Source organism: Magnolia sinica, chromosome 18 (assembly GCF_029962835.1).
Source record: "Magnolia sinica isolate HGM2019 chromosome 18, MsV1, whole genome shotgun sequence".
In the NCBI taxonomy this organism is placed as follows: Eukaryota; Viridiplantae; Streptophyta; class Magnoliopsida; order Magnoliales; family Magnoliaceae; genus Magnolia; species Magnolia sinica.
In genome coordinates this window covers 20405456-20422454 of record NC_080590.1, presented here as the reverse complement: position 1 = coordinate 20422454, position 16999 = coordinate 20405456, and the positions used below count along the sequence as shown (strand labels likewise).

General features: G+C 40.3%; 1 protein-coding gene across 1 annotated transcript; it reads right to left on the bottom strand.

Moving 5' to 3' along the window:
- Positions 1–354: 354 nt before the first annotated feature.
- Positions 355–8840, bottom strand: LOC131232967 (oligopeptide transporter 7-like). The gene is made up of 7 exons (XM_058229508.1): positions 8703–8840; positions 8118–8623; positions 7921–8018; positions 3663–4232; positions 2523–2778; positions 1950–2132; positions 355–1201 (listed from the first exon to the last, which is right to left on the bottom strand). The coding sequence occupies exons 1-7, from the start codon at positions 8737–8739 to the stop codon at positions 587–589; spliced, it is 2265 nt and encodes a 754-aa protein (XP_058085491.1). The 5' UTR covers positions 8740–8840; the 3' UTR covers positions 355–586.
- Between the last annotated feature and the right edge of the window lie 8159 nt (positions 8841–16999).

Here is a 16999-nt window from a genome sequence, read left to right as displayed (position 1 = left end):
ATTTAAGCAGGTTGGACCGGGTCAGATAGGGTAATGGGTTGTGGGTTTAGTAAATGGGTCGGTCTTGGCTGACCCGACCTGCTTCCAACAATCACTTTGTATCGTGGATAGTCAACATAGATAACAAAAGAAATATTTAAACTAGATTATTTGAAATCCCATATTCAACGGTCACCATAACCTTTGTATAATCAAAGTGATAAAATATTCAATTTGGAAGTCTTTCTAGGGCATCCCATCGAAGGGAACCGTATCACATAAATGGTTTGAGCCGTTGAAAAGAACCCAAATCCAATGGCCAAAGCCTCAACGTATCGTTGCAATACCTCAAATGTATTCCATCAAACCTCTTCATAACCAACCTCCAGCAAGTAGCATTCATGAAATTATTTACACACCAAGTTGCAAAAGATACCAGATTGGTCTTCTTTTGGCTGTGTTTGGATGCATACGTGATTTGAATTGCAAAGCAAAAATTAAAAATAAAAAATGATTTCTTTCATGTCCCAACTCATGAAGGTATCATAATGGCAATTTTAAGACACGATTTCAATTCATTTTGATATTGAATCCAAACACATCCTGCTCAAAAAACTGGGCAGCCTTCAACAACAATGCCTTTGGCAGTTGGGCAAGTAGCCAAAGGACAGCCATCCAAGTTACTTCCCCACCAACTGAGGCTGATGTCCTCCAACCCCAAACACAGATACAGCAGCACCCCCATGAAAGCGAGGCCTGCATCGAGTGCGCCGGATAGCACATAGTTATGGCGCTGCCACCAGTCACGTCGGTACCTATAGACGACGAATCCTGAAATGAATCCAATGATGATCCAGCTAGTGAAGTTCACGGCCGTAGCTGGCGGCATTTGTCCGGTGGCCCCAAGAAGGACGGGCATGTTGATCAAGCGGATCCATTCTTGCTTTGGGAAGGACTTGTGGGCCATCCAGATGAGGGCAGGAGCAATGGCCCCGCCTAGGAAGAACCAGTTAACTTTTGAGTACATGCCAAGGTCACCGAAGATTCTGCGCGGCCCGATCAACCCCCATATGACAGAGGCATCATAGAAAACATGATCACCTGGGCAGGTCCATGGGCTGTTCGAAGAAAGCAGAGCGGTTTCGCAGATGTTGGGAATGCTGTCCATGAGCCACCATGCAGTTCCCAAGTACACCACTGCTGCTATAAGAGTCCCGACCACCTAAAGAAGTTCCATTTTATTCATCATTATCATCATAATCTTAACTACATGCATAGGAGAACAACACACTTCTGCAGTTCTTTTCTTTTTGGGCTAGTTGGTTTAGGTTGTGTTTGGATGCAGTATTCAATTGGATTGTAATAATTCATTCCACAAGAGGAAATGATGAAGTAGCAGGCCTCAAATGCATGTACATTCCCTTCCAAGGCCCACTTGAAACTAACCCATGATCATTTCCACTTTGTTGAACCAATTGCAGTTCGATTCGGTACTGCATCCAAACACAGCCTTAGAGAGAAACTTGTGGAAAAGCGTACAAATTCCTCCAATGTAACTGCTGTTGGGCAATTGACTTTTTAACATTTTTTCCAGAAAAACAACACTCCAAACCTAACAGTGGAAGAACTGTTGAATTCCACGGTTTTCCATTTCATACGGGTCAATAGGGGTTCAATGATTACGAACATCCAGCCATCCAATTTTTAGTCAATGGCCCATCAAGAAGATAGCCCATCGGTTGGATCTTCCTGCTCAATTGTCACGTGCACCGATTGGACCATAACACGGTTCATGCGCAGAAACATCTGGCGCCACTCTGATTGGGCACTTGCAGCAATGTGGGGCCCACCGAACAGTCCCGCCACTATGATTGGCCTAGTGGGTGTGCCCCACGTGAGGAGTTTTGCATGTGCATAACACCAGAATCGCAAGGCCCTCAAAAGAGGAGGAGAGAAGAAGAGAAACTGACCTGAGCCATGAACATTGTCCTGGGAGGGATCTTCATGTAATGGCCAAGCTTGAAGTCTTGAAGAAATGTGATGGCCTGTGACATACTGATGTATCCGTACACCTTGAAGCACATGTTAGCGACGGGGTACCCAGGGTATATGTAACCCATTATGTATTCAGTGATGACATTCAATCCCGGCGTCTGCGTACCAATCACAAAATCAGGTAACAAGCTTGGCAAAATGTAAGAAATTACTAACATTCGAATTTTCCACATTCAACTCAATCCAGAAACCAGAAGAACATGGCCCGTTTGGATGCACAAGAATTCAGTTTAATCCCAAGAGAATGATAGAAGAGTGATGATATTTACAAGTGTTGATAAATCACAAGGAGGAAGCAGTGCTGCAATTTCACACACTTCAAGTCCTACTTGGAAGTAATGCAATTGCAATTTGACCCATGTCCTCAATCTACCAAGGAATCCGCAATTTGGTTATTTCCACTCTATTAGACTAATAATCGCAATTCAGATCAGTGGTGCAACCAAACGCACCCTCTAAAAAAGAATAATGTTGAGAACAAAACGTACTTGGTTTGTGGTAGCGGTGATGATTCCAATGGGGAGAGTGAATATAAAGGCAATGGCGCATGCTAGCAGCACACCCCACCATGGCAATTGAAGTTGGTAGTTGTAATACCAGCATGCCAAGAGGGTGACAGCGATGTTCGCGACGAGGATGCTGGCGAACCACCACTCCGGGACTTGGTTGTATTTGCTCATGAGCCTTGTGTGGACGTCCATTTTCTTATCTTGGAAGGCCGATTTGCTCAACTGCCATATCTCCCTGCACCAGGCGAGTAAATTCCACATGGTTAGCCATTTTCAGTCTTGGAAGTGCTGAGAAGACAAAATCATCAATGGGCAGATATTATTTTACTTCCATCTGTTCTATATTTTCTTTTCATTGGAGTCATGGCCCTGCGGTTGCATTTCAATATAAGACCTCTGTTGCAGCAGATTGTAACTAGCAACCGTGCTAATGTTATTTTAGGGTGTGTTTGGATGCACTATCAAATCAAAACATGGCTATTAGCCTAACAAAGTGGAAATAGCCAATTGTAATTTCGTTAGAATTCATATTGATCGTGCATTTGGATGCCCATTTGTATTATATCCATGGAGTTGAAATGAATACATTGAAGTTTCCTCACCATCCATGTCGAGTGTTCATGCCCGAAATTGCAATTACATTACTTCCAAGTTGCAAATCGAGCTTTTAAAGAAATGTTGCTGCAATTCATGGTATACTCACTATTATTCAATCAACTACTGCATCCAAGCGCAACCTAAGGGCCGGTTGAGATTGTGGGAAAAGAAAAGAAAAGAAAAGAAAAAAACTCAAAAAGGGTTTTCCACTATTTTGACATTCTCCATTGTTTGGACAAGAAAGGAAATAGTCAGATCGGAAATAGGATTAAAGCCTTTTCCATAGTCATATCCTAATGCGAATGAGAGGATTATGAGATTTCCACTGGCTATCCAAACATGACCCAAAAATGGAATCCATGTTTCAATAGTGCCCATCTAAATCAATCATTTTATAATGACTACACCTTTTGTTTTCTTTTCCCATAATCCAAACACGCCAGGGTGAATTGCAATTGTATTCAATCAAAAACATGATATTAGAGCATTGGAGGTTTTCCCATGAGCAGTATCAGAGTGTACCGTCCATGAAAGAGGCTGACATGGACAATGGTCGCAGTGAGCGCGGCGAACCCAATACCATAAGTCATGGCGAAGAAGGTGCTGAGGTAAAGAGGCCCTTCCCTGTCGTAGGCCTCAATGTCGAGCTGGAAGTTGGAGTTGATGATGCTTGAAATGTTGTACTCTTGGCCGGATGCTGTGAAGAGCTCATCGGAGAATATGGGGAATGTCTTGGCCTTGTAGACATTGAGCCAGTACGCAGTCGGCGTCACGACATACATGACAATGACGAATCCGACAGCTACATTGGCCGTCGCGAACCATGGGCTGGCAAGTGGGCTACCAAGATAAGAAGAGATGGTGGACCAGTCAATGCCCACAGCTCCGAGACCCATCCCGTAGAGTCCCGAGCCTAGTTGTTGGGCGAGGATGGAATGTGGGAAGATCCAACAGATCCATGAAAGGGAGGTTAGCATTGGGAAGAGGTAGCCAGGGAAGACGTAGTAAGCAAAACTGCAGAGGAATGCGATGAGGAAGAACTGGGTCCGTGTTAATCCGCCTTTGAGTCTCACTTCCTTCTCATGAAGGGCCCTGCAATCTTAATGTTAGTAACTGTAATGACTGCAACACGAGCAGCAGCAGAAACAAAAACACTTTGATCGGGTATGCCCTTGCTGAAAATGGGATTGATCCATTCATCAGGTGGGCCACAACTGTACACTGGATGTAGACAATTGGATATTCTTTTAGTTAGAGCTGACCATGTTTTTCGTAAAAGTGTTGCTGATGTGATGAATGGGTCCGTGTGAACTTTGTGCCTGGGCATCTTCACAGGGGCCCACTTAATGAGTGGTCAGGATCTCTGACGTGTACATAAACTTGTCATGTCACTAAGGGCCTGTTTGAATATAGCCCAATACAAAGGTATTGTAACATAAAAGCATCATTATTATGATTTTTCAATGTTTGTTTAAGTATACCAATGTTTGTAATATATTTTACAAATACATGATAATAACACATAATTCAGCATGTAATTGGGAGGTCAGATCAAGATGAGATATAATAAGAGATGGATAAAGAAAATAATAACCATTATAAATTTTATAGGACATTAGAAGTGTCTTATCCATCTCTCATTTGGGAGACCCCGGCCTCACCCAAGAGGTTGCGGTCCTTACCGTGGGGCCACCTTAAATTGTGTATTCTATTTCCACCCGTCCATCCTTTTTGTGGATCATTTTAGATTATGATCTCAAAAATGAAGAAGATTCAATAATCAGGTGGATCATACTCTAAGAAGCAGTGGTGATTGACCGTTATTGGGTGACAAAAGTTTTGGATGAGTTGATAGTTTTTTTTCCCTTCATCTAGACTTATGTGACCTTATCAACAGATTGGATGGCTAATAAACACTACGGAAACATTAAGGTGCATAATAAGAAGTTTTTAATGATAGGGTGTTTAATCACCATTGTTTTATAGAGTATGATCTAACTAATAATTTGATCTTTTTCATTTTTCGAAATATACCCTAAAATTAGTTGGAAAAACATATGAATGAGGTTGATATAAAATACAAATACTAAGGTGGACCTCTCCGGCAGGGCGGTACCGTATTCGATGAGGCCAGGGTTTCACTGGATCGCTCTCTCTAAATATAGAAGCATGTATATTCTTTCTATTGATTTAACATTTTTATATTGTAAAGGTATTATCGTTGAACCTTTTTCGCATATAAAATATGAAAATATCAAAGTAGGGTTAATCAAAAGTGAATATTATAATTTATAATTATTGCATGTTTATAATTTATTACCATCACCTATCCAAACACTTTATTTGTGCGTAATGAGAGTCAAGATAGACAATTAACTAACAAAAACTATAAAACAAAAGAGAAAAACTAATAATACTCTAGCATTAAAAGAACAGTGCATACCATACATTCAGAGTACAACCATGGGCTGGTTGGTTGAGCTGAGGGTCAACCCCGTTCGCACCTGACCTGATGAGGACCTAACCTGCAACCCTTGAATGCAACCTGCATTGCTCAATGCTCACCCCCAAACGACCCAAACGAACCTAAACACATGATTATTCGCAACTAAACTTATTCCACCCTATGATTAAAGAGCCTAAATCTTTCAAAATAGCTTAAACTAAACCATTCAAATCATAAGCCACGGTCTAGCTGGATCGTAAACCTAACACTGATCAAATATCCTGAATAGCCGATTGGAAGATATACAATGGACAGCTGAGAAGAAAATATTCAAAGTCCAAAATTCAATGAACAAATGTTAGCTAATTAAAGGTTACAATCGTTCAATTAATCTGATTTCAAGGAAATGAACTATCTATAGTGGGTCCTGCATTTTGGACAGTTTAAGTTGCGTTACATATGCCACGTGTACTTCCGTGCACCTGTCTGAGCAGGGGTCCAGTGGATCGTCCCTCCTAATTCATTTGTACCGGTATGATATGGTGCCGATCAGCCCCGCAACGACGTGTACCGACTGATATATGCCATTCCTTTCCCATCATCCTAGAGAGAGGATTTTTTTTCCCAAAGACCACCCCTCCGTGATCATGAGGTGGGCCGATAGAAATTGACCAATGGTTAGTGCACACGTGTAGGCCACCTATTTGTCATATTTGCCCAAGTAAGCTAGCCTGAGGAGGCGGTCTGATCTTACACGTTTTTCACGTGGGACCCGTGACGAGACCGCACTTTTTTTATCTCACTCGAGCTCGCGCACTTCAGTAAAAAGAGCTTCCTGTCACATGCGAACAACGTGTACCAGAATTTGCTGTACAGTACCAACATTTCAGCCAACATCCCACGTTTGTAGGAAATCAGTACCAAGAAAATGATAAGTCCCATAATAAATAAATAAATAAATAAATATAACATTCTTGAAAATCAGCCCAATTTGCTGACTCGGTGGTCCACACCACACCTCCCACGATAAAAATGCCATTCTTGGAAATCAGCCCAATTTGCTGACTAGGTGGGCCACACCTTACGTTGAGACATCCTGTATGTTGGCTACTTATACCAACATTGTGCCCACCTGATGACCGGACTGGACTGATTTTTGTCAAAAGTAAAGTTGATGGTGGGCCTACCGTTTTCATGATACTGATGTTCACGAAAAGTGGTATGTTGATGGAAAAGATGTACTGAAAATCGAGTCGTGGGACCTTTCCTGCAGGTGATCGATCATTTCTCCTGTGATGCAGGGCAATCTGAGGACAGGTCATTAATTTACCTGTGGGAAAAAGTGATGGTAAACGTCTCCACGTGATATGGTTTGGGAATCCAACGTGATCGTAAAACATGTGGTTTGGGAATCCAACGTGATAAAAATCAGATAAGCTATTCCCACTTCTCTCTGACCAGTTATAATATGCATGTGCTAATGTATGGAATCTAGACCGGTCGTTTGATGCACTCTTCTGTAGCGGTTCGCAGCCCATTAATTGGTCCGAAGTGGTTGTTCTAACCATCTCTATACAAAATGACGGTCAGATATAAAAAGAACAGAATTCCACATTCAACGCGAAAACCCCATCTGATCAGGCAAGATGAACGATCCAGATCTTGCACAGGCAGCTGCCACATGCACGGTATTTGAGTTAAGTATCATCTTGGCTGGGATACCCAGACGACCTTCCGCATTAGAATATTTCAACCCTTTTTGACCATGGAATTGATTTTCTTTCAATATGTACCGTCATTTCGTGTGCCACAGATCAAAAGGTTGGGATCTTCCAATCTTAAAGAATTATGAGGCAAACCACATCAGATGTGTTTATCACCGGATCAACGGATTGGATCTCCGAATCATGACCCCACATGTAAGAAGTATTGCATGGTCCGCAAACTGTTTGTTAGTTGGTAACCGAACCCTCTCTGACTCCATGGCAACTTACCATGTGCTTACCTACTCCCCTCAGCTATCCGTCTCGTACACTCCCCACGTGCATAACCTTCCAGCTACTAGCTAGCGTGCAGGGGAAACGAAGGCCTCAAAAGTCAAATATCTAGTTTCGTTCCGTGTCGTGCCAGCGCACGTTAGAACCTCCCCTCATGCAATTAATTACCAAAACATATACAGAAATTTGAGATGGACCACTGGTTGAAAGCTCCCCCCATTCATAAAAATACAAACATATGTTATGACGATTGGCTGAAATATCTTAAAAACTAATGGCTCACCGCCATTCTCAAGATCTAGTTACATTCCTCACCGGAGAAAGAATCGTTGCATACCTGAAGAGGGAGACTTGAACCAGATTGTACGGCCACCACATCGCGGCAGGTTCAACCAAGTATCGTCGGAAGATTCCAGCCCACCCGAATCCCAAAACCTATAAATTTCAAATGAAAAAAAAATTAATTTTAATTTAAAATTAAAAAAAAACAAAATCATTTAAATTAAAAAGTGTTCCAATATCACAAGACTTCACCTGAGTAGTCAATACCACAAGGAACGCTACAAAGAATGTCATGGTTTTCTTATAAAAGATCTTAACTGCCGTGACTATATGGATTGCATAAACCGTGCCGGCTCCTGAATTTGCAAATATGGTGATTAGGACGTGCTCTTTTGTGTTGAATGGGCCGGGATTGAGCGTGAACTCCCACCGGCTACCCTTGAAGAAGACCCGCTTAGTAATCGTCGACGCCATGAGATGCCCCAGCGGCACGACCGCAATTTGAGCAGAGATCGATGTGATCGACAGCGGTTCCTTTCGATACCAAAAGAACTGATTAAGGAAAGAGAGGAGGATACAAGAAAAGGTGCCGAGGACCCACATGCGGAACGTTAAGACGGGTAGCGAGGGGTCATCTGTGACTGGTACTGTCAAAGCGACCTGCTCAATCGGTGAACTCTCCATCTCTAGTGGATCTTCTGATAAGATGTTCCCAGCCGTTGATGAAGATGGCCCGTCGTCGTTGCCATCTTTCTGAACTGCATACATGCAGGAATGTGTGAATATGATGAAAGTGTGAGTTAGAACACAAGAAAAGGAAGTAGAGAGAGGGCTTACTCAGAGGAGTTGTGATTTGAGACGTGGATTCCTCCATTGTTTTGGATAGATTCTTGGAAATTCAAATGGAGAGAAATGAAATTCTCAGACGAGAGTGTAAGATCTGCAAAGAGGCATGTGTTTGGCATCCTTTCTTTAATGCGGACAGTGCTGGTTATTTTATATTCATTACACACGTATCCCCAAACAAGTGGGAAATTCGAGAAAGTACCAAACTACCCTTCTATTATTGGGATAATTGTAAACACCCCCTCTTCTATTATAGGGTATTTCTGTCATTTACTGTAAATTCCTATTAAACCTCTAGCGAGGTGGACTTGCTTGCAATAATCTAAACAGGAGGGGGAAATTTACAATTACCGATTTATTATTTATTCACATGAAATTATAGCATGATAAGGTGGACCTAGACAACAGAAACGTGATACAGCCATATTGCTATGTTGCACGTAACAAGGTTATCTTTCAATTAGGACTGACTATCGATTGGGACCAACCATAGATAGAAATTAATTCAAGATATGCTTAGATCAAATGATCCTAGCCATCTAAACAATGACTTAAAAATCGGTGGCAGGAAGAAAATTAGAACTGGTCAATGTTAAGGTGCTGGAAATTAAAGAGAAGTGATGCGTACGGTCTTAAGATAAGTATGATTTTTGAAACGTGGGCATTCTTGATGAGGCCCATTAGTTGGGACAGTTCAGATTGATGGATAACTTAGACACGTGTAATGCAGAGAGATGGTTCTACCTGGTCATGTACGTTTGTTTATTTGTTTTGTTCTCATGTCCATGTGAACAGTGGCTGGCGTCCTTTTGGATGGATCTTGAACAAACATTTTCAGCGTGCGTGACAGCATGATAATAACATGCCCTTCAATGTTTAAGAAAAATGATGTGATTGTTCACGCGCATGAAGAAAAAGACATGCATGTTACTCAATATAAACCGTCCAAATAGTGGCCCAACTCTAGATGGATGATCGGCCCAAAACTAAGCCCAGCTGACCTACTTAAGGGGCCGATTGGTGAATACCCAGTGGATGGTTAGATGAAGAATAACGAACGGTCTCAATTTAGGAGAAGGTTAGAATGTTAGATAATTATGTATGCCATGTGTGCAGTTTCTAATAGATGAGCATTAAGTGGTTTGGTGATGTGTTGGGCGCTGTAGGGCCCACCTTGATGTACGTGCTTTATATCCATGCTCTACAGTCGTTTTTCCAACTTATTTGTGGGCCCCATGGAGTTTTCAACGGTGGGCTTGGTCCACTTGAGCTTCAGATCTACTTTATTTTTTGGTTCATGGCTTAAAAATAGCTAGCAGAATAAACGTACAGGCCTAAAACACACACATCAAGGTGGAGCACTGGTTGGTTAATTTTAGGGCATGAGCCCGAAATTGCATGAGATCCAAACCTCAGGTGGACCACACCACATGAAACGGTGGTGATAGACCATTAAAAACTTCTTCAGGATTACAAAAGTTTTGGATCAAGCTGTGTGATATTTGTTCTTTACCTTCGCCCATGTCTGTGTGACATTAGCAACTGGTTGGATGAAAAATAAACATTACGTGGGCCTTAGGAAGTTTTAATGGTAGGCATCCAATCACCACTGTTTCCTCTAATATGGTACACTTGAAATTTGGATCTGCTTCATTTCGTGTTAATGCCCTAAAATGAGCTGGTAAAACGGATGGACGGTGTGGATATACAATACATACATCAAGGTGGGCCCCACAGTAAGGACCGCACCTAATCCGCTCTCATGAAACCAAGGCACTACGCCAGACCATCAAATGAAAGGATATACGATCTTTGTTATTTATAGACGGTGTGAAAGCTTGTTGCAGTATAGTATTGTTTTTTTAAAACGCGCATGATAACGATTCCGGGACTTATGGTCCGTTGATCCAGGGCGACAAACTTATGGGCCATGGCCAGTAGATCACACCAATCGGTTTAGATTAATTTGAAATCTGACTATCTTAGTCCATCAAGAGGTGGCCCATGAATTGGATGGTTTGGATCGATAGCCGTGCGTACAGGTCGGCAGACGAGATGCACTTGTTTTGCTGAGGTTAATCTTTCCAAACTTAAGACTGGACAGTTTGGTAATTTCAGGTCGAGATTCAGCCGAGTTTTTGATTCTGCCAGCTGTTTCTACCTAACAGTCATAGTCGCCATGAAGATTCTTTTGGATCTCAGTCTATTATAGGCGGGACAAGATCAGCCCACGTAGAGGAAAGTCTACCGTTCGTTTTTACAGTCGATACCTGGTTTGGATGGCGAGTTATTTGATACTCCGGCTGCCTATGACGCTTGATAGGCAGGCACTTAGAAATGGTAAACTTTGGCGTATACCAACCCAAATTAAACCGGTTTAGTTGTGGATGCCACCGTATTTAAGTTTAAATATGAAAATCAGGTTGGATTCCTTGGACTATCCTAACCTCTGATCTGTGGACAGTTAATTTTTGAAATAAGATCATGGGATATTTTTCATTTCTAAGTTCTAACCGGCTAGCAAATGTTGGTAAATCTAAAATTTAGGTAATAAAATAAGAGTAAATTTTTGTCCATGATATATCTAAGCTGGTTACCATAATCTGAATGGATTATTTGTATGCCACGTGAGTAATTTCTACCTGCCTGCGTATCATCCGTCACACTCTGCCAGAGTATCAAAGTATTTTCCAGATCTTGGATGACGGTTGAGCTGCTCCACGTGGACTTTAGGGAGGCAGTCAGGTGATGGAAAACTTCATGATCTGCCAGAGTATGATAATCCATACACATGCGCACAGAAATCATATGCGTGGGATACAAGTAACTAAAACTAAACCGTTCAGATCATGTAAAAGTATACTGGGTCATGAGCCGAAAATAAATTGAATATAAGTTATTAACTGGCTAATTAATGGACATGAAATGGACGGTTAAAAGGAACTTTTTAAGGATACAAAATGAGTAAAAAGTGTCGGATAATCTGAAGCAATAATCAAATAATAAATCTGATTTGGGGGAATAGTTTATTTGGGACACGTGCACGATCTACATACACAATTTTCAAATACTGAATTATTTTGGGCTGCGCAATTTTCGTACGAATGCATATGGCTACTGTAAAGTTACTGTCAATAAACCCGTGACCCTGCAGCCATTAATACGTGAGTTTGTCGTGGTAGGTCAATTGCACTTTACCATGCGCTCGCCATGAAAGGCACGCATGGCGTCGTGGTGTAATGATCTCAAACCGCCCATCTGATGGACCCTACTGCAGTTGAGCCTGAGTCGTGAAATTGCGCTGAGCAAAGAGACCGAGTCAACGTTTCACATTCATCAAAGATATGTCCATGGATTGGGTGGCCGGCATTGTCCCATTACTGCCGGATCTCACCTTGCATTATACAGATCACCCTAAGGGCCTGTTTGGCCGGACCGATCCCACGGTATTAGGTGGGATGGGATTCAAAAAATATCATTATTACCCATGGCAGGGACTGTTCCCTGTTACCCTGGGATAAGCTTAATTCACTTTTTTATTTGTAATATAGTGGTACATTGAAAGGATATACCCACCATTATTTGAAACTATTGACAATAACATACGTGTGTTATATCTAAGCCGTTCATTTGTTTTGTAGCCTCATTTTATGGAATGGGCCTAAAAATGAGGCAGATCCAAAACTTATGTAGCCTCAAAGAAGTTTTCAACAGTAAGTTTTCAATCCCCATTGCTTTCTATGGTGGGATCCACTTGAGCTTTATATCTATCTGATTTTTTGGTCCATGCTCTAAAATGATCTCTAAAAATAGGTGGACGGTGTGGATATAGCCCACATATCATGGTGGGACCTACACAACTTGCTAACATTGAGTGATATTAGCACGGGACCGATACGATTCCATCTAGCCTACTTCCCAGCTTTTCCACTCTTCCCAACCATGGAGTGGAATTGGCACAGGACCTGATGCAATTCCATCCCACCTAAGCCCATCTAATCCAGCCGGCCAAACAGGCCCTAATCCATCATCAGATTTTCAATGTTTTGATCATCACTTCAAGTCCGCAGCTCAAATGATGCCAAGTGACAGTAAGGTTCGGATAAGAGACAAACAAGATCACTTGAATTTAATAAGCATCTCAAAAGTCATGAGTAACGAAATAATAATGATAATAAGTCTACCTAGCTACACTATTACAAGACTTGTGTTACATATCTCACCCACATGTCAATTACTTACCATAGTGGCCTCCCGATCGACAATTAATATCAATCAAAATACTATCATGATTAGTGACAAAATGGGTTGATGTAGGGTAGCATCGCATGTAAGATCTCTTTAGGATAAAAACCGTTCTAGGAGTCACGAAGCAACGCAACTACAATGGTAAGTTGATCGACACGACACTACTTATATTTAAGGAGAAGAAAATAATAATGATCTTTCATCCGCACAGTGGATGCAAGATGTGTGCTTCACAATATGTAACCCATAATAGATGACTAACACATGCAGTGTTGTGTAATAAACCATGGTTGTTTACGAGCCTAGATAGTTATTTCTATATCAACAAATGTAAGGATTGGCTATGAAGTTTTCTATCAAAGTATCGTTTGAAATTTCTATAAATGGGAGGAAGATTGAAGAGCTTTGGACCTTTGTTAACCCAATTGAACACAATTGTACTGGCAATATTGTACAATTATTTTATATATATATTTCTATGCTAGATCAACTTAGCTTAAGAGTAGTATAATTTCCTTTGTTTACATCCATGTCTCCAGACCAAATAAGACTTTTTCTCTTTTTTTTTTTTATATAATTCCCTTCATCTACCCCTAAGTTGATGGATTAGAGAAGACGCTCTTAGACCTCACCATATACGCCATAGTCATTGGATCATTGATCAATTATCTATAATTTCTAGGTATTTATCATTTATAAATGCACTTTCTTTCATTCTACTCCTACATTATTTTTATTGATTAATTTTTTCTATCATGGTGAGAAAATTTTATTTTCACTGAAAGACAAAAATAGCTTATTAAAAGCACAAATTCTCCTATTTGCAAATTGATTGGTCTCCTTTATAGGTCACAAATAAATGGTCGAAATGTTAAGTTCTCAGTAAAAAAAATAACTACCCATGGTCTCTCTATTTGTTTCAGCACTTGGGGTCAAAGGCACTTAGTTCGGATTGAACCACGTTAGGCCTTGGCATGTCCAACATCAGGTACGTGTACCAATGGTTGAATTTTTAACCAAACACCTTGATCCATAGCTCAAGTAGTAGACTGAGTGAAAGATACCTTGTTTCAACACTGAGGTCTTGGTATATCGATTCCCAGGTGGGGAGGCTAACAGTGAATTGTGAACTGACAATGGGGTGTACTAACAAGCTAACAGAGAAAGAAAGAATTAAAAAAAACCAAATGAACTGACAAAGCTCCGGGTGAATTTAAGACCAGTCCACTGACGTGTGGAGAAGTCCTTACATTTTTAGATCCCACAAAGAAATATGATCTAGTACGACCCTATCATACCTTAATATGGTGCCAAATAGACATGGAGTTCTAGTGGGTCCACCTCTAGTATAAAACCCCAATAGCCCTTTTTGGCTCATGTGGCATTAGCTCGGGACTATCAAGTTTTGTTGGCTTTAGGCTTGGACTTATTATCTTCAATATGAGTTTCAGTTATATAGATCCAACAGTTGGCCCTCATTTGTAAAATATATGCAAGATTCAATGACTGGAAATCAACCCGTCACGACGGGAATTACCAGAACTCCTATATTTATTTTTTATTAAAATATTAGCATGTGATAGCCATGTTGGGCTACACATAAGCCAGCCCAAGGCTCATAATCAGGCCTAGTCCAAACTCTTATGAGTCTTATCCAACAACGCCGTTCTCATGTTATAGTACTACCCTGTCCAAATGTATTGGACATGTTAGCAAGATCATGGTAGTTTCATCCTAACTGTGATTAGGCTTGGCAATAGGTTGGGTTAGGTCTAGGCCAAGGTCAATGTTGTGTAGGATGCCTTACATTCTGCCGGAGAAGTTTGGTCAACCGTGGAATTCCGAAGTCGATCGGAATTCACTGTGATGTTTACAGTCGACCGAGGGATATTGACAGTCGATTGTGACTATCTGTTGAAAGCTCGATCGACCAAAGGTGCAACCATCGAATTGCGTGATTTTGCACAAATTAGTGTATTTAAGTCCGATTTAGATTAAGGCTTTTTCTTAATACAAGTGTTTTTTTTCAAGGGGTAAGAGTTTTACTAAGGGAGGGTTTCTACACTCGTAAGGACTTGAGAAGGGATTTTTTTCAAGAGATATAGGGTTTCCTAGAGTTGTGTATCGCAAAGGGAGATCGGGCGATCCAGTAATCGAAAATTGTGAGTAGTGTACTTTAAGGTTTTGATTATAGTTGAGATCTTTATCGCTTTGTTCAGTCGACTAAAGGTATAACCGTCGAATTGTACGGTTTTGCACAAATCAGGGTATTTAAATCCGATTTAGATTAAGGCTTTTTCTTAATACAAGTGATTTCTCTCAGGGGTAAGGGTTTTGCTAAGAGAGATGGTTTCTACAATCGTAAGGGCTTGAGAAGGGATTTTCTCAAGAGATATAGGGTTTCCTAGAGTTGTGTATTGCAAAGGGAGATCGATTGATCTTGTAATCGAAGAAGGTGAGTGGTGTACCCTAAGGTTTTGATTATAGTTGAGATCCTTATTGCTTTATGCTGTGCTGTAGTGTTTTTTTTTTTTTCAAGAGTCTTTCACGTAAAATATTGTTGTGTTTGTGGTTATTTGCTTTTGGTTTGATTATCTACTTTACTATATTGTTATATCTTCGTTTATTGTGCTTTCATAAAGCACATAGATTGACGATGGTGTTAAATTTGATTTTGTAATACATAGGGTTTGATCCAAATTTGTTGTGGCTTGGGTTTACATTGTTGTAGTGTGATATATAGTCGATTTACTCCAACAAAGTGGTATCAAAGCGTCAGGTTGGACATTTGAAAATTCGGTGAAGATATCAAGATCAAAATTCAATATACAAAAAATTTGATTGGGAGAATAATTTTAATTTGTGGCAGTTGAATGTCAATGATATTCTAGTTTCACAAGTGTTGAGCAAGACGTTGTTAGAAAGAAAACTTGAGAAAGATGTCGGATGATTATTGGAGTGATCTTGGGGAGAAAGTTATGAGCACCATCCGTTTGTATTTATCGGATGAGGTTATATATAACGCCCTAGATAAAAAATCTCCCTAAAGATATGGAAAAGCTAGAAAATATTTACATGTTGAAGTCCCTAATGAATAAGTTGTTTGTGAATAGACAACTTTTCAGGCTAAAATTAATGGAAAAATCAGATCTCTTGAAGCACATGAACTTGTTTACAAAGCTATGTAGCGAATTAGTAAGGTTTGGTGAGACAGTCAAAGAAGAAAAATATATGCTACTTCTAGCATTGCTTCCCTTATCATATAAATATCTTGTCATTATTCTATTGTATGGGAAGAATGCAGTGAAGCTTGAAGATATCACTATAGCATTCATTTCCAAAGAAATGAGGAAGAAATCGGTGGATGAGAACTCTTAGGGCCTGTTTGATTTTCCAGTTCACTGGTAAATACCAGGTAAAAGAGTAATAATTATTTTCCGTATATTTACAACATACTTGATTTGGCTACTTACTTTTTTGACACGGAAATTAGAAACATTACAAAATATATATGGGTCCCACTGTGATACATTTCGCTTATCCACACCGTTCATCGATTATGCCATTTAAATTTATAATATGAGCAAAAAAACAAATGGGGTATATCCAAAACTCAAGTGGACCACACCATGTGAAAAAGGGAGTCGAATACTTACCGTTAAAAACTTTGTGAGGCCACTGTTTCTTTTGGTGTGGGCCACTTGAGTGTTGTATCTGCTTCATTTTTTGTCACATGCTTTAAAATATTGTAGGAAAATAGATGGACGGAACGGATATATCATATACATTATTGTACCATTCAAAAAATTAAAATTATCTCTTTTGAACTAGTTTTAATGCCACAAAACCCTACGAATTTTCAAACATGGTAAACTGTAATAATTAGCCATTTACATTGACTTTGAAAAAACAAACAGGCCCTTAGGTGGAATGGTTAGTTGCAAAAAGAGGTTAGGGATTTGGACGATCTGTGGGGCAATCTTGGTTTGACAAGAAGAAAAAGTTTACATTGAAGTCGAAGGAAAATAACGTATGCTTCT